This window comes from Tamandua tetradactyla, chromosome 1 (genome assembly GCF_023851605.1).
Source record: "Tamandua tetradactyla isolate mTamTet1 chromosome 1, mTamTet1.pri, whole genome shotgun sequence".
Classification (NCBI taxonomy): domain Eukaryota; kingdom Metazoa; phylum Chordata; class Mammalia; order Pilosa; family Myrmecophagidae; genus Tamandua; species Tamandua tetradactyla.
In genome coordinates this window covers 180917745-180939468 of record NC_135327.1, presented here as the reverse complement: position 1 = coordinate 180939468, position 21724 = coordinate 180917745, and the positions used below count along the sequence as shown (strand labels likewise).

Sequence of the window (21724 nt, the reverse complement as noted above, 5' to 3'; positions counted from 1 at the left end):
AATCAAAAGACCTATACAAAGAAAACTACAAGAAATTGTTAAAAGAAATCACAAAAGACCTAAATAGATGGAAGGGCATACCGTGTTCATGGACTGGAAGACAAAATATAGTTATGATGTCAATTCTACCTAAATTGATCTACAGATTCAATGCAATACCAATTAAATTCCCAACAACTTACTTTTCAGAAATAGAAAAACCAAACACCAAATTTATTGGAAGGGCAGGGTGCCCCGAATAGCTAAAAGTATGAGAAAAAAAAGTGAAGATGGAGGTCTTACACTACCTGACTTTAAGGCATATTATGAAGCTACGGTGTTCAAAACAGCATGGTACTGGCATACAGATAGATATAATGACCAATGGAATTGAACAGAGTGTTCAGATATAGTCCCTCTCATCTATGGACAGTCGATCTTTGATAAGGCAGTCAAGTTAACTCACCTGGGACAGAACAGTCTCTTCAATAAATGGTGCCTAGAGAACTGGATATCCATATGCAAAAGAATGAAAGTGGACCCATATCTCACCCTATGCAAAAAATTAACTCAAAATGGATCAAAGCCTAAACATTAGACCTAAGACCATAAAACTGTTGGAAGAAAATGTAGGGAAATATTTTATAAATCTTATACTAGGAGGCGGTTTCCTAGACCTTACACCCAAAGCAAGAGCACTGAAGAAAGAAAGAAAGAAATGGGGACTCCTCAAAATTAAACACTTTTGTGCATCAAAGAACTTCCTCAAGAAAGTGAAAAGACAGTCTACACAATGGGAGAAAATATTTGGAAATGATATATCTGATAAAGGGCTAGTATCCAGAATATATAAAGAGATTGTTCAACTCAACAACAAAAAGACAGCCAACCCAGTTACAAAATGGGCAAAAGACTTGAACAGACATTTCTCAGAAGAGGAAATACAAATGGCCAAAAGGCACATGAAGAGATGCTCAACTTCCCTGGCTATTAGTGAAATGCAAATCAAAATCACAATGAGATATCATCTCACACCCACCAGAATGGCCATTATCAATAAAACAGAAAATGACAAGTGCTGGAGAGGATGTGGAGAAAGAGGCACACTTATCCACTGTTGGAGGGAATGTGGAAGGCAGTTTGGTGGTTCCTCAAAAAACTAAATATAGAATTTCCATATGGCCCAGCCACACCATTGCTAGATATCTACTCAGAGGACATGAGGTCAAGGACACAAATGGACATTTGCACACCAATGTTTATAGCAGCATTATTTACAATTACCAAGAGACAGAAACAGCCAAAATGTCCATCAACAGATGGGTGGCTAAAAAACTGTTATATACATACAATGGAATATTATGCAGCTGTAAGACAGAATAAAGTTATGAAGTATGTAACAACATGGATGGACCTTAAGGACATTATGCTGAGTGAGATTAGCCTGAAACCAAAGGACAAATACTGTATGGTCTCACTGATATGAACTGACATTAGTGAATAAACTTGGAGAATTTCATTGGTAACAGAGACCATCAGGAGATAGAAACAGGGTAAGACATTGGGTAATTGGAGCTGAAGGGATACAGATTGTGCAACAGGACTGAATGTAAAAACTCAGAAATGGACAGCACAATACTACTTAACTGTAATACAATTATGTTAAAACACTGAATGAATCATAATGTGAGAATGATAGAAGGAGGAGGGCTGGGGGCACAAATGAAATCAGAAAGAAAGATAGATAGTAAAGACTGAGATGGTATAATCTAGGAATGCCTGAAGTGTATAATGATAGTGACTAAATGTACAAATTTTAAAAATGTTTTTGCATGAGAGGAAGAACAAAGGAATGTCATTGCTGCAGAGTGCTGAAAATAGATGGTAATTAATATTTAAAAATTTTAACTTATGTGTGAGACTAAAGCAAAAAATGTTTATTTGGTACAAAATTTACATTTTGACTAGTGCATTTCCTAATATAACTTATGTAGACAGCTTAATTGAACACCATAAGTACATGGAAACTTGAGTAGGACATGAGATTTTGTTGGTTTGTCCAGAGTGATGCCCTGATAAATCCCAAAGTGATTTGAACAGTGAACAAAAAAATATTTACAAAGTCACCTTTTGGGAATGGTGAGAAAGGGGGAAAATTCAACTTCCCCAAGTTGAATTCTTGATATTCTCACAAGCAGTGCATACATTCAAAGCTATAGGCTGAGTCCCCAATCTTGGGGTTTGTTCATATGAAACTTAACCCCACAAAGGATAGGTCAGGCCTACTTAAAATTAGACCTACGAGTCACCCGCAAGGGAACCTCTTTTGTTTCTCAGATGTGGCCTCTCTCTCCAGCCAACACAACAAGCAAACTCACCACCCTCCCCCTGTCTGCCTGGGACATGACTGCCAGGGGTGTGGACCTTCCTGGCAAGGTAAGACAGAAATCCTAGAATGAGCTGAGACTCAGCATTAAGGGATTGAGAAAACCGCTAGAATGAGCTGAGACTCAGCATCAAGGGATTGAGAAAACCTTCTCAGCCAAAAGTGGGAAGAGTGAAATGAGACAAAATCAAGTGTCAATGGCTGAGAGATTCCAAACAAAGTCGAGAGGTTATCCTGGAGGTTATTATTACGCATTAAATAGACATCACCTTTTTAGTCAAGGCATAACAGAGAGGCTGGAGGGAATTGCCTGAAAATGTAGAGCTGTGTTCCAGTGGCCATGTTTCTGGACAATGATTGTATGATATAGCTTTCACAATGTGAATGTGTGATTGTGAAAACCTTGTGTCTGATGCTCCTTTTATCTACCTTATCAACAGACGAGTAAAACATACTGAATAAAAATAAATAATAGAGGGAGCATATGTTAAAATAAATTTAAACTGAAATGCTAGGGATCAATGAAGGGGAGGGGTAAGAGGTGTGGTACGTATGAATTTTTCTCTGTTTTCTTTTTATTTCTTTTTCTGAATAGATTCAAATGTTCCAGGAAATGATCATGATGATGAATATGCAAGTATGAGATGATATTGTGAATTTCTGATTATATGTATAGAACAGAACAATCAAATTCAAGAATGCTTGTGTTTGGTGTTTATTGGTACTTAAAAAAAATAAAAAAATTAATAAAAAATCAATTGCAAAAAAATAAAAAAACCTTCTGGGATTTATCAAGGTATCACTCTGGACAAACCTACAAAATCTCATGCCTTACTTAAGGTTCCATGTACTTATGGTGTTCAATTAAGCTGTCCACATAAGTTACATTAGGAAATGCACTAGTCAAAATATAAATTTTGTACCAAATAAAAAATATGCCCCCTCTTTTTTAAAAAATTCATTTATTTATTAATTAAAAAAATTAACAACAAACGAACTAAAACATTAACATGCGATCGTTTCGTTCTACATATATAATCAGTAATTCACAATATCACATCACTTAGTTGCATATTCATCATTCCTTAGAACATTTGCATCAATTCAGAAAAAGAAATAAAAAACAGAAAAAGAAAACAAAAAAAAAGATTATTCATACCATAACCCTTATCCCTTGCTTTCATTGATCACTAGCATTTCAAACTAAATTTATTTTAACATTTGTTATCCCTATTATTTATTTTTATTCCATATGTTCTACTCATCTGTTGACAAGATAGATAAAAAGGAGCATCAGACACAAGGTTTTCACAATCACACAGCCACATTGTGAAAGCTTTATCATTATTTAATCATCATCAAGAAACATGGCTACTGGAACACAGCTCTACATTTTCAGGGAGTTCCCTCCATCCTCTCCATTACATCTTGAAAAACAAGGTGATATCTACTTATGCGTAAGAATAACCTCCAGGATAACCTCTCTACTCTGGAATCTCTCAGCCACTGACACTTTATTTTGTCTCATTTCACTCTTCCCCGTTTTAGTAGAGTAGTTTTTCTCAATCCTTTGATGCTGAATCTCAGCCCATTCTAGGGTTTTTCTCAATTCCTTGATGCTGAGTCTCAGCTCATTCTAGCATTTCTGTCCCACTTGCCAGGAATATGCCCCCTCTTTTAAAAGAATCCCAGTAAATTGTTCTAGTTGGCTAGCTGCCGGAATGCAACACACCAGAGACAGATTGGTTTTTAATAAAAGGGGATTTATTTTGTTGGTTCTTCAGAGGAAAGGCAGCTAACTTTTCACTGAGGTTCTTTCTTACGTGGGAAGGCACAGGATGGTCTCTGCTGGTCTTCTCTCCAGGCCTCTGGGTTCCAACAACATTCCCGGCGTTATTTCTTTCTGCATCTCCAAAGGCCTGGGCTGAGATGAGGTATACTGAGCTGCTTGGGCTGTGCTACATTGAGATCTCTCATTTAAGCACCAGCCAATTAAGTCAAACCTCAGTCATTGCAGCAGGCACCCCTCCTAGCCGACTGCAGATGTAAATCAGCAACAGATGAGGTTCACATACCATTGGCTCATGTCCACAGCAACAGAACTAGGTGCCTTCACCTGGCCAAGTTGAGAACTGAATCTAACTACCACAGATGGCAACATAGAAAAACCTTGAAAACATTATGACCAGTGAAATAAGCACACAGTACAGTAAGACAAAAACTGTAGGATCATATATAGAGATTCCTAGAAACAGCAAATTCGCAGATATAGAAAGCAGATTAGAGGTTGCTGGTGGTAGTGGGGAATATTTCCAAACATTAAAAAAAAGTTTAAAAAAGAAGTCACGAGGAAATAGAAATAAACAAATGGAATATTTTAAATGATAAACTGCTGCTTAAACACAATATAGTTGTAAGACATTTAATTGTCCCAACCCACTAAAAAAATGCATGTGAAGGGGACAAAGTAATACCTTATATCTGAATGTGTCATTATAAGAAACTTCTAGTGGCAACTGTCAAACACTCCTTTACACTTAAAATGGGAAAACTGTATTTTCAAGGACTTTATTTCTCTAAAAGGAGGAGTCAAAAGGAGGAAAGAAAATCACAATGTTGGGGGAAACTACTTTTAAATAAGCCACCTCTTCTTTAATTTACGCAGGGCTGGTGATCTCTTTCAGAATGCTTCTCCCAGCATTCCCTGTCTGGCCCCTCCAACTGAAGCCACACTGTCTGCCCTGCCACAGTCAGCACATCTGGATTCTTCCTCAAACCTTATTTCTTTCAGGTTTGTGCTCAAATATCACTTACTCAGAGATTCCCTGATCACGCTCTCTCTACTGAGATAAAAGCCCTATGAATTCAAATACTGTAGATCACTGCTGTATCTTAAGCACTAGTAGGCTCTTATAATGTCTGGTGAGTGAAAGAATGAAACAATAGAATAAGTGAAGCCCATAAAACTAGGTCAGAATCAGAGCATAAAAAAGAGACCCCAAAATTTAGGGAACAAACTAATGACGATTTCCGAGTGCTGTGCTAAAAATTTATGCACAATGGGGAATATTTATGTGTATAATATATAATTATACAAAAGTCCCGAAGGACTAAATGAGCTAAACTACTTGAAGGTACGTACTTTCGTGAGCATATAAATTTGCCCCAGTTCTCCAGTGTACTTCAGCCGCTGGCTTTCTAAGAGACGCTAGATTTCTGCGGATTCTCAGCAAAGGAATTGAGCTCGCCCTCCCTCTTTTATTAGAAGTATTCTTGTCGCTATTTGACTGGCTGTCTGTCCCAGCGGCTCGCTTTTCAATGGTGGTGTCTACGGCCCATCACTCTGCGATACTAGCATGCCATTGGTCGATTGAAACAAACAGCCCGCGGTCGGCCGAGTTCCGGAAGGAGGCGTTCTACGGTGACGTCAGGAAAGCTTCCCTTCCACATTCCAAGGCCTGGGCGGAGAATTCTCGCTGAACCCTGCGTTTGTAGGCGGGTCCGGAAAGAGAGACCGACTTTTGATTGGGTTATGTAGGTGAGGTGGGTATGCGATTGGTCACTGACCTGGAGGGAGGTGGGGTCCTCAGTTGGTCCTGGAGCGGAGCTGCTGAGCTCTGGGAAATCTCCAAGTTTGTATTTGTTGAGTAGTGGAAAGCGGGCTTGTTGCGAAAGGATTTTCCTGGGATGAGAGTTTATCTCCAGCCTTCATTTTGGATGCTCTTCCTGCTTTAATCCCTGCAGCCTTCGGTCCGAGCCCTGGACAGCCTGTCTCTCCTGGGGATTCTCAGATCTCCGAGGAGACTGGACAGGAGTCCGAGCCCTTAGCAGTTCTCTGGCAGGCAGAGGAGAAAACGTTTTCCTTTCTAAGTGCCTAAGTTACACAGCCACACACGCACACACACGCACGCGGAATCTCACCTGTCCGAGGAGGCTCTGCCGGCCCGCCTCCTGCCCTCAGCACCCTCGGCCCAGCAGGGTTCGGACCACCATGGAGGTGCTGGAGAGCGGGGAGCAGAGCGTCCTGCAGTGGGACCGCAAGCTGAGCGAGCTGTCAGAGGCCGGGGAAACCGATGCTCTCATGTATCACACGGTGAGAACTCGGCGGGGCCGGGAATGGGGTGGCTTTTAAAGAGGGAGGTGTTGTTATCAAAGGGAACAGCTGGACACTGCATTCACTGGGAAATAAATGTTGGGGAAAGGGCATGCACAAACTGATGAGGTCCGCGGAGAAGGATAGTTTTTCTTTTTCACAAATCAAAGTGGGCAGCTGGTCCTTTTAAACTTTCAAAAATAGTAACAACACTTTGAATTCCTCTAGCAATTCATACTTTTTTCAAGGCTCTTTTCCACTGTAGTATTTTATTAAAAAAAAAAAGAAAAATGCGGTGGAGAGAGTAGGCGTTTTTGAGACTACTATGCCTCCAGCTAATTTTCGATTGATTTTTATGGGAAGGTTTTTAAAAACTGGACAAAATAAAGTACCATTTTCTTCCCATCTGCTTCCCACACACTCTGGCTTTTTCTTTTTTCCTTTACCTTCTATTTATATATTTTTAAAAGTACTTCTGTGTTGTGTGTGTGTTTTGAAAAGGCCTCTTTTAGGAGGAAGGCTGCTTTATTTGGCTATTTTAATTGTGCAGTCAAGAAGTCTGCTTTCTTCTTTAGAGAGAAAGGACCAGGGAGAGGAGTATGGAAAATCTGAGATGTTTATTTCAGGAATGCCTTGGGCAAGGTGGGACAGATTGAATAAGCCTAGTTCAGTCTTATTTTGCCTCGGAGACCCCTTTGGGGGTTAAGCTGTCACAGAACGTGCACATTTCTTTTTAACGTTTTCAGTTTTGATTTTTTAATTATTAAATTTGCAAAATGAAGTCTTGTTTCCAACCGCCAGCACTGAAAATATGACTTTATGTGGTATCTTTTGGTTTCTTTCTTATACATGCAGAAGTTTGTAATTAGAGAGAGAGAACACTAATGAGAAAAATCAGGGGGTTGACTGCTTCCCCTTCAAGGTTCTTTTAAGGGGGTTGGTGCCAAGATATTTGAAACTTTTACAAAATGGTTTGCTTCAGGCTCCATCTCTTTGGCCTTTGCCAGGACTGATGCTATTTTGGGAAAAGAGCTGAAGGCCTCTTTGATGATTTCCACCAAATCATTTGTGGTGGCTGAGAATGAGCTAGTTTGAAAATGCAGAGTGCAGGGCAGAGTGGGGCAAAAGCCACATGTGCGGTGTGATCTGCTGAGGTTTGCTCCCCGAGCCATCCTGAGGAAACCATGTGGGTTGGATTTGGATTGGGGCCCCAGATGTGCTTCCTGTCGTCAATAAAGAACTTGGAACATTTTTGTCCTCAAAGAAATATCTTCTGATGATTGGGCTATTGACATGGGTTATGTTTTAATCACTTGTCAGAGGGTTAGCTTCTCTTGAGTTCTTAAGGATGCCATTCTTCTATTGTGAAAGATGTTTCATGTAGATTTGTAATGCCACAGCTTTGGGATTCCACCTGATGGAATGAATTATTGGCAAATATCCACGTTTCACTTCCTGGGCCATTGACTGGCATTTTTGAAATCTCAGGCTGGGATTTGAGATGCTACCTGTGACCGTGGCTCTAACACACATCTTTACACACTAACAGTTTCAGGAGTAAAGACGTTATATCCATTGTGTTGTTAATGCTCAGTTTTTCGCTATCATTATGATGAACACTTGACATGTGATTCTTCTTCTAATTGTATTTTTAAAAATAACGTTTATCAAAAATAAAAACAAAAAAAATTTTTAAAAATAACGTTTATCTTCTCCTCTTAGGAATTTTTCTCCCATCTTAATAGTGTACTATATAAAATGCTACTTATTGCTGCAAGTCACTGCAAAAAACTGTAAATATGCATTAGTTCTGAAGGAGGTATTGAATTTAGTATCACAAACAATTGAATTTGTTCCTTGCAACTAAGAAGGGTTTGGCAGAGATTTGAAATTAGATAACATTCTCATTTGTTTCTTGAACTCTCTTGGAAATCCAGTTCAGGAGCTGTTATTGTTGTCATTTGTGCATAATGGGGAATGATCTGACATCTAGCTGAATCTACATGTAGTAGAAGAGTGGTGTATTAGTTAGGGTTCTCTAGAGAAACAGAATCAACAGGGAACACTTGCAAATATAAAATTTATGAAAGTGTCTCACGTGACCGTAGAAACGCAGAGTCCAAAATCCACAGGGCAGGCTGTGAAGCCGATGACTCCAATGGATGGCCTGGATGATCTCTACAGGAGAGGCTCACCAGCCAAAGCAGGAATGCAACCTGTCTCCTCTGAGTCCTCCTTAAAAGGCTTCCCTTGATTGGATTTAGCATCACTAATTGCAGAAGACACTCGCCTTTGGCTGATTACAAATGGGATCAGCTGTGGATGTAGCTGATGTGATCATGACCTAATCCTATGAAATATCCTCATTGCAACAGACAGGCCAGTGCTTGCCCAATCAGATGAACAGGTACCATAACTTGGCCAAGTTGACACCTGTCCCTAACCATGACAAGTGGTCTGATCATGCATGCATTCAATCATTTATTTGTTCCTTCAGTTAATATTTCATAACTATTTCTATGTGCCAAGCACTCTTCTAAACCCTTGGAATACATCAATGAACAAAAGCAAACAAAGATTCCTGATCTTGAGAAGGTTACATTCTAATATGTGTGTGTATGTTTGTGTGTGTGTGTGTGTGTGTGTGTGTGTGTGTGTGTAGAGGGAAGATAAACAAATGATGAACGTAATAAAGAAGTAAATAATATAGTATATTAGAGAATGTAAGTGCTATGGAAAAAGAAAAAGTAGAACAGGGGAAGTGAGGTGCATAATACAGGTTGCAGGGAGGGCAAAATACAATATGGAATTGGGTGGTCAGGATAAACTTCAATAGATAGTGGATCTGAACAAAGAATTGATAAATAGGTGACATTGTCAGCTCAGGAGGGTAAAAAGCCAGAGCAAAGGCCCTGCAAGGGAACTAGGAACTATCTGGCATGAGCCTAACATCACCTTCTGTTTTAGATCTCCCATTTTGGTGGGACTTCCTATTTGTGCCTGTTTGAGGGATGGCCCAGTGAAACTTACCAGGTTGAATGGACTGGAAGTTATACATGGAGAGGATAACCTGTAAGGAAGGTGAGGTACAGTTGAAAGTAGGGAGAGTGATAAGAAATGATAATAGTGACCATCTTTTGAGTGCTTTCTTATCTGAAAGGGAGGGCTGGCTCATGGCACGAGGGCCCCACACTGGGTTTAACGCTTTACCATAACCATCTTGAAATCTTTAAAATTTTTGAATAAGAGGCCCTGCATTTTCATTTTGCACCAAGTCTCACACATTATGTAGCTGCTCTTGCTGAAAGGCATTATATTTAGTACTCTACAAAAATGATACCATTTAACCCTTATGACAAGTAAGTGAGAAAGAAGAAACTGGATGAAGGTCCCACAGCTGATTAGTGATAGAACCAGGATTCAAATGCCTTCAAAGCCCAGGAGCTTGACTACCATGCTATATGAGTGAAGGATCCCAATTTAGCGCAGAGATACTGAGTGAGAGGTTGGGAGTCAGAAACTGCTGAGCCCAAAGGCAGCTAATGTTTAACTGAGACTCATGGTGTCAGCCACCAAGCCATCCTGGCGTGATAGCGCTCACTGCTCTAAATAAGGATTTAGTTACCGCATGCATGATTGCTAATGCCCAGTTTTAGCAAACCTGTCACATATCTGATCATAAAAACATAGAAGGTTCAAGTTGCCTGAGGCTGGGATTATAAGCATCCTTCACCTGCCTTCTGTGAGCCATCTGGAGGCAATGTTTTTCTCATTTAGTTAGTTCTGAAGAGTTTTTGGTCCAGAAAGACAAAGGTTTAGATGAGACAGATTTAATGTTTACAAAGTAATGAAGTGTACTGATAGGGCGTATATGGACTTGCTCGTTAGATCCTGAGTTACTAGAACTCTGACGTTTTTCTTGAAGCTTAAAAAATAGGTTTCATACAGATGATGAAATATTATTTTAATTCATTGGGTAGTAAGTGTTTGAAAGCTTTTGCTCCAAGAGTGGATACAACTGAAAAATTTATTCGGAAAAGATGGTAGTGATAAAACGAGTGTTTCTTTTATGGTTTGATAGCTTTTTGAAAAACCTTGCCCCGTCTTCCAAACCTGCCAGGATGTTGGATGTTTCAAACATTTATGTTGTGTTCCTATAAGAGTCAGGGCATGTTACATTTCTGGGAATTCACTGTGGAATTTGACAATTTGAAGAGAATAATCTATAAATTATATATATATTTTATATATAATATAAATATTTGAATATAAATATATAAAATTATATATATATAATGCATGCATAGAATATCTCTTGAAGGATGCTCAAAAAAACTGATAATTTTACTGCTAGGAAGGGGATTGGGGGTTTGGAGGTCAGAAGCAGAAGGGAGACTTATTTATACACTATATACTCTTTTATAGTATTCAAATTTTGATCCTGAATTAATTTAGAAAATGCAAAATTACATCTTAACAGCACCATGTAAAATTGGATTAGTGATACTTTTAACCTGAGTTGCCTTTGTGACAGACAGCAACTCAGTGCTACATTAAAGCTCAACATAATTCAATTCAGTAGGGGCCTTGGTTGAAGAATAGGGGAAGTGTGAGTGTTTGGTGAAAGGGGCCTTAAGGGTAGAGCTTTAACAGTGGGTTTGTGTGTGATAAACTGTATAATGATTTCTCTTTCTTAAATCCCAGTTAAACAATCTATAAAATAGAGACTTTATCTAATTTTGATTTTATCCTTTTTAAGAAGTATACAGTAGGAACTTTGCAAAGATATCACAGAAGTTTTGCTTATTTAAATGCAAAATCATAAAATGCCAGTTATTTGTAAAATAATTTAATGGTTATCCTACTAAAATTCTGTGTCCAGTTGTTTCTTAATGTGAAATGACTGATCCCAGACAGTGGTAGGTAGTTAGCTAAAGGAATGATCCACTTGTCTAATATCCGGAAGGGAAAGCCATCTGGCATTCACATTTATTACTCTCCTGATTGCCAGGACAGTGTCGGCTAATCTCACAGGCTGGATGGTTAGTTCCCCTTCCTCCAGGCAAATATTGTTCCAATGGGATATTAAAGCTTTTGGTTTGATTTCCCCTTGGAGTCAACTCCTATTGTTGGCTTCTAGCCCAATTCTAAGGGGACACCTGAGTCCTTATTGGCTGAGAATGTCATTATTTACGTCCATTTGACCATCACCAGCAGAATAAATGTTATCAGTTCTTAGTAGGTGGTGGAATTGTGAAGTAAGTAAAATTTGTCTTCAAGGCCTTTGCTTCATCTCTCTATATAGTCACCTCTTTCATATTTCTGTCCCTTCTCTGGGCCCAGGTCCTTCCTGTAAATGAAGGTTGTCTTTCCAGCTAACCCTCTTCAAATTTTTTTCTCAGTAAAGATTTGATAAGCTTACACTAAAAATTTAAATAGTAGTAAGGCTTAACATATTATCCAAATTTAGTAATCGTTAATTCGGGTCAAAGGGGTGACTTTATAATTAGAGAATTTAAGACAGTACCTAGGTATACTTAGGTACCTAGGTATAAGGGAAGGAATATTTAGGGTGTAAGAGAGGAACCTTTATCAGCTCTTTTTTAATCCACACATGTGGCCCTTAGTCACAAGCTAGCTTTGCAACAAAAGTGTTGCTGATATATCTATCATCTGAAGAATTTTAACTGGCTAGAGAAAGATATTGGACCCATTATTTTTTAATTTTAATTTTTTTTTTTGTATGTTGTCAGGCAGGGATCACATGTCATTCTTTTTCCATGTGCATATTCCATTATTGCAGCTCCATTTGTTGACTTTTTGCTTGTTTGTTTACTTGCTTGCTTGTTTTTAGGAAGTGCATGGGCCAGGAATGGACCCATTATTTTATTGTCTCTAAATTTGTTCTCATGGTATCACATGGGCTGGGGAGAAGGTAACTTGGACACAGTCCTGAAAGGTGAGAGGGCAGTTTAGAGTTTTGCACTTACCCTCCTTGAAAGATCCCTGAGGGATAATGTTCTATGGATACAAGGAACTCTTACAGGACAAGTGAGGCCTTGTATCTAGATTAGTATTTGAATTAATTGCAGTGCTTTCTCAGCTGCAGGTAACTGAAAACTGATCTAAATTGGCTTATATGATAAGCAAATTATTATCTCAAGTAGTAAGAGGCCTAGAGGTATGTGGCACCTGGTTGTCTGATTAAATGTCTTCTCAGCATCATCACAGCTTTGGATCCATCCATCTGTGTCTTCTTTACCATCCTTATGTGCAACTTTCATCCTATGTTGGTAGTGAGATGTGCATACGAGTTTCAGAGGTTACGTCCAAAATGACAGTATCCAGAGGAAGAAAAGAGGTCATCTTTTTCATGTGTCCCTTTTTAGGATGGAAGAAACTTTTCTCAGAAGTCCACCAGCTGATTTCTCTTTGAGCTTTATTGACAAGAATTCGGTCAAATAACTATCCTTAAACCAATGACTGTAGAAGCAGTATTGGAGGTTCAATTGGCCTGACAATTATAATGATCACTGGTAAAATGGTCTGAATTGACAGTTCTTTCCTAGCCAGAAGGCACGTTTGTTTAACAATTGGAGGTTTTGCTCATGAAGATGGGCTTGCAAATAGAAAATTTTTAAAATCCACAGTAATTAGCCTTTGGAGTAAAAGAGCAAACCGAAAGTACTGTACCCCTTGAAAGGGTCTAAGAATGCTTTTTTTCTGACAGCCCCCAATGAAAGATTATATAAGTGGGAACAGCCTTTCTGAAGTGCATGCAAAGCCTCTTGTGGGCAGAGTAGTGTGTGTCCTTACTTGCTAACTAGGAAACGCAGATTTGACTATATTACCTGGACTTTCTGTGCCTAGCTACGCCAGGGCTGGAGGTAGCTGGCAGAGCCCTGTAATCATGCTCACCATGCAAGACAAGAAGACTTGTTCTGTTTGAGGTCCGCAGCAGGAGAAAAACTGAATGTCATTTTTCAAAAACAGTGTTTTTCCAATTAATACAGCCATTCAAATATTGATGAGGCCACATGTGCCTATTTGCAGCTTGCGCAGCCAGTCTCAGCTGGGGGTGGCTCCAGCCTGTTTCCTGATACTTTTTTGTGTCAGATGGCCCTAGGCTTTGGCTGGATATTTAGAAGGGCTGAGAGACTATGGCTGCAAGGCATCTGATTGTCCAGGTGAGTGAGTTTATGTGGGAGGGAATAGTGTCCAACTTCCCAGTGCTGGTGACATCAGGATTAATAGAAAATGATGAACGTCTTTGGGTCCACTATGAACCTGTTCCTCCTTCTCCCTTCTTATTAAGTGCTCTCTGGCTCTTCCAAATAAAGTTCTAAGTGATTCTGATTTTTCACTGCTTCAAATAGGTTATCCCTAAGGCATATAGGAGGTTACAGCCAATTATGTCTGGGGAATCCGAGACCTGAGCAGTAAAGAGATTTGTTTTACTAGAATGCAGATTCCTTGAGGGCAGGAATCCTGCCTACTCTGTTTTTTCTATACTCCCGCAATGCTTAGGAAAGTGCGGGCTGCTCAATCATACTTAATTGCATGATGCATGATTAAATGAAATGAGGCTGTGGTGGAGAATGGATAAACAAAGTGGCCTTTCCTGTTTGTTAATGTATTTTTTAAACACTGTATTCTTATAAATGCTTTTGCAAACTTGAAAATATGGTCCGAAAGTGACTTGGGTAGTTTAGGGACTAATGGCTTTTTTTGCTTGGTTTAGAGAATAAGACAGGGGTTTTTATAAGAATCCCAGTTTCCACCAGCCTCCGTCACACATAATGATGAGGACTTGAATCTCCCAGTAGTGAAATTGAAGGTAGCACTGTGAAAAGGCTTTTTCAGAAGGCAGGTTTGGTGTTGAGTTGCATGGGTTTTCTGGTGACCTTTGGCAGTTATTTAACCTTTTTGGGTCTCAGTTTCTTCCCATGTCTGCTCCATGGGGTTTGAGAATTAAATGTGAGGGTAACTGTAAAGTGCTAGCCCTGTACCCATACATAGTAGACAGACTTTTCCATCCTCTACTCTGTGGAAGAGGTGTCATAGCCTTAGGAGCCTGGTAACATTCTGGAAGCACAGGGGGCTGTAATTTTTCTCTCTCAAGGATTTTCATTTCCTTTCCTCCTCAGCTTCTAACCTTTGCTTTAAACACAGGTGTCTACACTGAAAACATATTTGCCTGATGCTTTTACCCTTTTTTCCTCATTTTTTTCTCTCGTTTTCTGCCAGATTTTCTCAACAAGTGGTTCATAGCTATGGCCTCCTTTTGAGCCCCTTCTAATTCGTCCTATACTCTGCACTCTGGTTTCTACTGCTAACTGAAGGTCCACCAACTTCTACCTAATTGCTAAATTCATGAATTTTCTCTCTGTCTTTAGCTACTGGGACTAATGGAAATATTTGGCAATGTTGACCACAAAGCCATCTCATAATTCATTCTTGCTTTGACTTCCATTATTAATCTGACAAGTTTAGACTTCTTCCTTCACTGGCTTTCTTTCTACCCGCTAAATGTTAGTGTTTATTACTAGGCCTTCTCTTCTCTGTGTATACTCTCCTGGATTCCTTTATCAACTTCACTGGGCTGGTTTTCAGACTTTATGTTTGTTATTTGTCTATTGATGAAAATCAGGAGATCTTTGGAGTATGACTCATGATTCTTTTGGGTCCGCCTTAGCTGCAAAACAGCACTGGCATGATAACCCTTCAGTCTTTATGATGTGTTACTCTGACTGAGAAGAGCTGGGGGCACTTTGATTCCCCCTTATTGCTACATCTCATTTATCTCTAGGAATGTTTAGTGACTCATCTCTGCTGCCATGTAAAGTATTGAATTCCTCATGGGTCATTGCTGGAACACAGCTCCTTCTAGAGTCAGAGTCATCCATCAAATACAGGTTGTGTTTTGACTAGCCTTTTGCTTCTACTTTGACTAGGGAAACTCTGTGTGGTGTTCTGTGTGGTATGTCTCATTTTTTCTAGGACTGTATGGAGGTCATATATAACTTCTTGGTCATTTCCCATATTTACTTGTGTATACCTATGGTGTGTATAGCTGTTCACAAGCTCAGTTATAATTCTCCCACGCTGAATTGCCTGCCTTTGAGTTGCTCTGTTCTAGTGTAGTTTACCTAAACTTTACTGACATTACTGAAGAATTTAGAATTTTATTTTTTGAGCTGAGATGGGTGTTTCAGAGCCACCCAAATTTATTTGCTTGTTTCGTGTTAGAAGTATTGATATTGGTTCTTGGAATGGAATTTTTCATTGGACCATAAAATATTTTGATATGTGAACTCGTTATAGTACAAGTTGCATCACCTTCTGGGTCTCAGTTTATTCCACTATAAAATCTTGCATTTGTATTACATCATCCCAAAGCTTCGTTTTAAAGCTACAGTTCCATAACTGACTATCAAGTTCCTGCCATTGAAAGTCTCATCTTAAAACAACAACAACAACAACAACATTTAGTTGATTATTTGATTTTGACAGTTTAGTTGGCAGGTGTAGTTTTGCATTTTGTAGCCTCTGAATTCTGACTAAAAACCTTGCTTGAGAAACCCAGACAAAATAAAGAATACAAAAACAGAGAGGCACAGAGACAGGAAACATTTTTCTACATCGGGGGGAAAAAAAAACCTCTTCAGACTTCTTGGCAAATGAGAGGAGACTAGGGAAAGAAAATCCACAGTGTCCTAGTTGTCTGAGTGGAAAGCCCTGGTTTTTTACATTTCATATCTTGGAAATGTCTGAACAGTTGTTGTTTAAAGGGAAATTCCTTTTGGCTGAGAAAGTGCCTGTAGGATTCAAACTGATAGGGTGATGCTTTTAGGAAACTTGGAGGAAATAAGGATTTGGATGGAAATGCTTTCTCACTAGCCAGTGGTGTTAGAAATTTAAATCTAAGGTTACCAGTCACAACTTAATACTGGTTCAGCCATTAACTCCTTCCTTCCCCTTACCTCCTGTTTGTGCATCCTGGGGAAACATTTCTCACAACTGGTCTTTCCTCCTATTTGAGAAGCTTACTGAACTACTTTTTCAAACTGATATACCTTCTAGGCTGACAGGGATATATGTTTTTGACCTTGTGGTTCTCCTAGTAGAGTGGGCGAGGAAGATATGTAAAGAAATCACTAAATATCTTGTATCTGTCTTGCATTAGAGAGTTGGAATGACAAAGCTGAAAGGAATGGAGAGTTGGGAACACTTTATAGAACAGGTGATAATTTACAGTGGGTCCTGATGTGTGAGTAGGAGTTCCCCAAGTAGTGGGAACAACAGGTACAGAGGAAGAATGTATAAAAAGTCATGGTTGATTCTGGGACTCCTAAGTAGTTTCATAAGTTTGAGAAGAGGGTGCTCTGTGGGGGTTATTAGGAGATGAGACAAGATGATAAGAGGTTTACATGTTTTGCTAACCATTTGGACATCTTCTGTAGACAGCGGAGTGGGGGGCTTTTAGTAGGGAGGAACAGGAGCAGAAATTTATTTCAGGTGGGAAATCCTAATTGGTTATGAAGGATGGATTGGAGGGTAGAATTGATGGCAAGACAATGTGCTGGATAGCTATTACATCTGTGGAGCAAAACAGAACACCATGAGGGCCTAAACTGGACAAGGAGATGTGCTGAACACAAGAGAGGTTTAGCCATTAGGCTTAAAGGCCTGGAGACTGTGATCCTGACAGAGGGGTATTTAAGGCATCTGGTTTCTGGCTTGACATGCCAAGCTGATGGTGCTGCTATTAACCTAGAAAAGGAATATTTGGAGGAGGATTAAGTTTGGTGGGGAAGATATTGAGTTCAGTATCGGATATGATGAATCTGATACATTTGTGGAACATCCTAGAGAGATGCCGAAAAAGCATTTGGAAGCTTGGGTCTGGAGTTCTGGAGAGTGGACTGGATCGTAGCTGTTTGATTTCAGTGTTATGAATATAGTGAAGAACAAGCGAAGCCAATATCACAAGAAGGTCAGAGTAAGAGTGAGGAGTGTGAAAAAATGCTAAGGATAGAGCCCTGAGGACACTCCAAGGATTGGCAGAGGAAGAGAAATCTGCAAATAAAACTCAGAAAGAATTAGCAGAAAAACTGGATAAAAGCCAAGAAAATTCTATCACAAGATCCAAAGCAAGAGCGCTGCTACAGAATGGTCAAGGTAAATAAGGGCCGTGCATGCCCTTAACTGATGGCCGAGTATTTCAAGGGCTGTTTACATGTTAGCTCAAGGCAGTACCATATCTGTGGGCACAGATGTTGTACTATTGGTGAAAACCCACATGCATGTTATGTGGCATTGTGCCTAGGAAGTTGAGACCTTGTTTCCAGAAGGGCAGGAACTGAGGGTAAATATACATGATATGTAATACCCAACACTACCTCATTTTAATTTTTGTAACAGTATTAAAATTAATCCTCAAAATTGGCCTTGGAGACTGGCAAGGGGGCCACTGTAGTTTTTATAAGGGTCCTTTCTTCATTCTTCTCTCCAGGCTGAGTCCCTCTTTCCATTGACATCCTTTCAGCTGGCAAGGAGGACTTTGTGCCTATGTCTCTTTTGTGCATGTATCCTATGTGGTTCTCAGCTTTGGGGTATGCTTAAAGATAGTCTCTGAACTTGTTATATCTGTAAAAAGAGCATTGGAATTTATTAAGTGAAATGACTGTAAGGTTTGAGCTCTTTCCTTCCTCAATTTCTCCTGCCTCTTCCTATTGGGAACATATCAGGTGGACCTATTTGGTTAATCCAAGGTGAGTCTGATCACGGAGGAATCAACACTATTCAAATGATAGAAAAATAGAATAAAAACTAATTGACTTAGTTTTTGTATGAAATAGTAATGGGGGCAAGTAAAGACAAATCATTTTTGTAATAAGAATATGAGCCTGAATGCTATCCAGTAGACTGAATGTTAAAATAAATGATTGAAGCTTCAAAGCAAATGTGTAGCTGGCCTGGGTTTCAGGATCTACAGTAAGACTCTGGCAGGTCAAGGTCTCTGCCCTGCTCCCAGTGCTCCATGCGTGCTGTTGCTGAGTTCTTCGCTCACCACTGCAGTGTACCTGGAAGCTCCTTTCCTGGCCGTCCAGTCTCACAGGGAGGTTATGATCTGTGATGGGAGGAAGAAGCTCTGTAGCCAGAACTGAAGTCAGACAGGCCAGAGGTTAAGAAAGAAGGGGAAAGGAAGGTTTGAGAGTAAGGAGAACTGTGTTTCCTGACTATGCTGGAAGAAGGGAGGTGGCCCTTTTCGATCTAAGATCAGCACAGACTCATGTGAGGAGACACAGCGTTTAGGGTTAACTCCACAGTTCAGCTACATTATGGGTTAAGTGGAAACAAAGGACTTTTTTATCACATTATTTCAATAGGAAAATGTCTTGTGAGTTTGAAGCCTCCATTTTACAAACTTTTGGAATATAGGTTCATAAGCAGGGGTTATTTGTGGTAGCTTTTGATTTTAACTTCTTTTTTTAATTAGTCACTGACAAGCTGCTCTTTGTGGTCCAGCAAGAAGCCACATTAGCCCCCAGAAGCCATACGTTTGTATGTGTGTGCATATACTATTTTTTTAGCAGCTAATTTCAAACAACCTGGAGCAGACCTGTAGATTTGAATAGAATACAATTTGAAAGTTTAAAATATGGTGGGCACCATATTCCATTTTAAATGGTGTAAGCACCATGGCCTTGGGGAAGGGGATGGGATCTAGTGGTAAAATGCTATGTATAGTTTTTTACCCAAGAACCTGAAACCAATCTTTGTCGCTGACTTTTAACATCCTACTCTGAGATATATTCATTTCTGACCCGCTGCCAGGAGTTGTTTTTCTGGTTCTACTCTGGATTTCAAGTTTTGTTTCCAGCGCTCTTCAGCAGCCAGTGACCCATATTTGGGAGCATCTGGAGGCCAGGGACTATGGGCTGAGGATACTGAGGAAGCCAAACCAAAACCTGCCTCCTTGGCCTTCAGGGAGGGCATAATGTTCTAACCAAATGTACCCAGTGACCCAGCCAGTCTTAAAAATTATGTACTTTTGTGTACATAATGTTCTAACCAAATGTACCCAGTGACCCAGCCAGTCTTAAAAATTATGTACTTTTGTGTACAATGAGAAGAGGGACAGAAGAGTAGCTGCCAGAAACCATTTAGTGCTTCAGTGTGTTTAGAATGAAAGTTGAGGAACATGTGGTGAGTTGAAACTCAGTGTTTCCCTTTGATTTAAATCCATATAGATAGAAAGAAACTGAAACTGAAGACCAACCCAGTAGCGAGGTGGGATGGTTCAGTGGATGGAGCATGACACAATAGCTTTCTTATTCTTACCCTTCTTATTTCTGAGAGTGTGATCCTGAATGTCATATGGTTTGCTGATAGCCCAGCTACTGGGGAGGAAGCAGTTGCTAGAAAGAGCTCTTAGTGATTTTGAAGTCACTGTAACTTCATAACCTGCAACACCATTGACAAATTATTTATTCAGTGCTTCTCAGCTTTGCCGACATGGCACCCATAGGAGATAGTAATATTCTCATTTTGCATTGAAGTAATGGATGAGGCTGGAATGAAGGAATGGATGAGGCTCAGTGGGTAGAATGCAGCCCAGGGGCTCCGTTTGCTTCATGCTCCACAGCTAGCCCAATGCTCCTTCCCAGCCAGGTGGAAACACTCTATGGGCACACTTGTTGGAAAGCTTTGATATATATGTTTGTTTGTTGTCCCCCTCAACAAAATATAAGCACTATGAAAGCCAAGAGTTCACCTATTTTATTCACTGCTGTGTTTCCATCTACTAGAGAAGTGCCAGGCATATCACCAATATCCAATAAAATATTTGATGGATGAATGAACAAATGAATGAATCTGGGCTTAATATCTGGTTTGGCATTCCATGTTTGAGCATTTTTCTGGGGCTGTTTCACAAGGTCATGATAGAGGATGAACGACACGAGGTAAATAAAAGTCTTTATCACAAGCCCTAGTGCATGGTCACTACTTAGTAGATATTAGGCCTCTTTCTTTTGTTTTTCTGTTCCAATAATTTAGAGAAGCAAAGGAAGAAAACTCATAATGTATTTTGAATATATCGAAAAATTAGTAAATAGAATAAGGTGTTTTGAATGTAGCCTAATTTTAAGAAGACATTTACTTGAAAATAACCTAAAAGTTTCTTTGGCTTCCTCTTGGATTCTTTAGGCTCAAGGGTGGTATTAATTTGCATGATAGAATTCACACTTCAGTTTTTCAGGCACCTGCTTCTGCAGAACTGAAATTCTTTGTAGGTTTTGAGGGGGTGGGTTGGAGACAGATGCTAGCATTCTTTAAGTTGCTAAAGGGAAGGCAAGAAGGAGACTGGATTATTTTCCCAATTCCCTGTCTCTACCATCTCCTGAAACAGCCACCTGTTGCTGGACATTTAGCTCATTTATAATTTTTTCTAACATGAGTAGTTTTTTGGGGGTCGATTTTTTAACTGTTTTTTTATTAATTAAAAAATTAACAACAAACAAACAAAAATATTAACATATCATTCCATTCTACATATATAATCAGTAATTCTTAATATCATCACATAGTTGCATATTCATCATTTCTTAGAACATTTGCATCGATTTAGAAAAAGAAATAAAAAGACAACAGAAAAAGAAATAAAACGATAATAGAGAAAAAAAAGATTATACATACCATACCCCTTACCCCTTGCTTTCATTTATCACTAGCATTTCGAACTAAATTTATTTTAACATTTGTTCCCCCTATTGTTTATTTTTATTCCATATGTTCTACTCGTCTGTTGATATGGTAGATAGAAGGAGCATCAGACACAAAGTTTTCACAATCACAGAGTCACATTGTGAAAGCTGTACCATTGTTCAGTCATCATCAAGAAACATGGCTACTGGAACACAGCACTACATTTTCAGGCAGTTCCCTCCAGTCTCTCCACTACATCTTGAAAACAAGGTGATATCTACTTAATGCCTAAGAATAACCTCCAGGATAACCTCTCGACTCTGTTTGGAATCTCTCAGCCATTGACACTTAGTCTCATTTCACTCTTCCCCCTTTTGGTCGAGAAGGTTCTCTCAATCCCTTGATGTTAATTCTCAGCTCATTCTAGGGTTTTTCTCAATCCCTTGATGCTGAGTTTCAGCTCATTCCAGGATCTCTGTCCCACGTTGCCAGGAAGGTCCACACCCCTGGAAGTCATGTCCCACACAGAGACAGGGAGGGTGGTGAGACTGCTC

General features: G+C 39.5%; 2 protein-coding genes across 4 annotated transcripts in view; one reads left to right on the top strand and one right to left on the bottom strand.

Moving 5' to 3' along the window:
- AKR1D1 (aldo-keto reductase family 1 member D1) overlaps positions 1 to 5849 on the bottom strand; it is a 118978-nt gene extending 113129 nt beyond the window's left edge. Inside the window, exon 1 of the mRNA XM_077143843.1 lies at positions 5508 to 5849. The gene's annotated coding sequence lies outside the window, so the exon portion shown is untranslated. The remainder of the gene's footprint in view (positions 1 to 5507) is intronic.
- The window catches only part of CREB3L2 (cAMP responsive element binding protein 3 like 2), a 121622-nt gene continuing 105677 nt past the window's right edge, over positions 5780 to 21724 (top strand). The window contains exon 1 of one of the 3 annotated variants that reach the window (XM_077143738.1): positions 5780 to 5903. Coding sequence is in view for 1 of the 3 variants with exons in the window: in XM_077143623.1 (XP_076999738.1) it covers positions 6357 to 6458 (102 nt within the window). In the remaining 2 variants the exon portion in view is untranslated. Of the gene's footprint in view, positions 5909 to 5937; positions 6459 to 21724 lie in introns of those variants that run through there. The other 2 variants (XM_077143679.1, XM_077143623.1) reach the window with 2 other exon arrangements.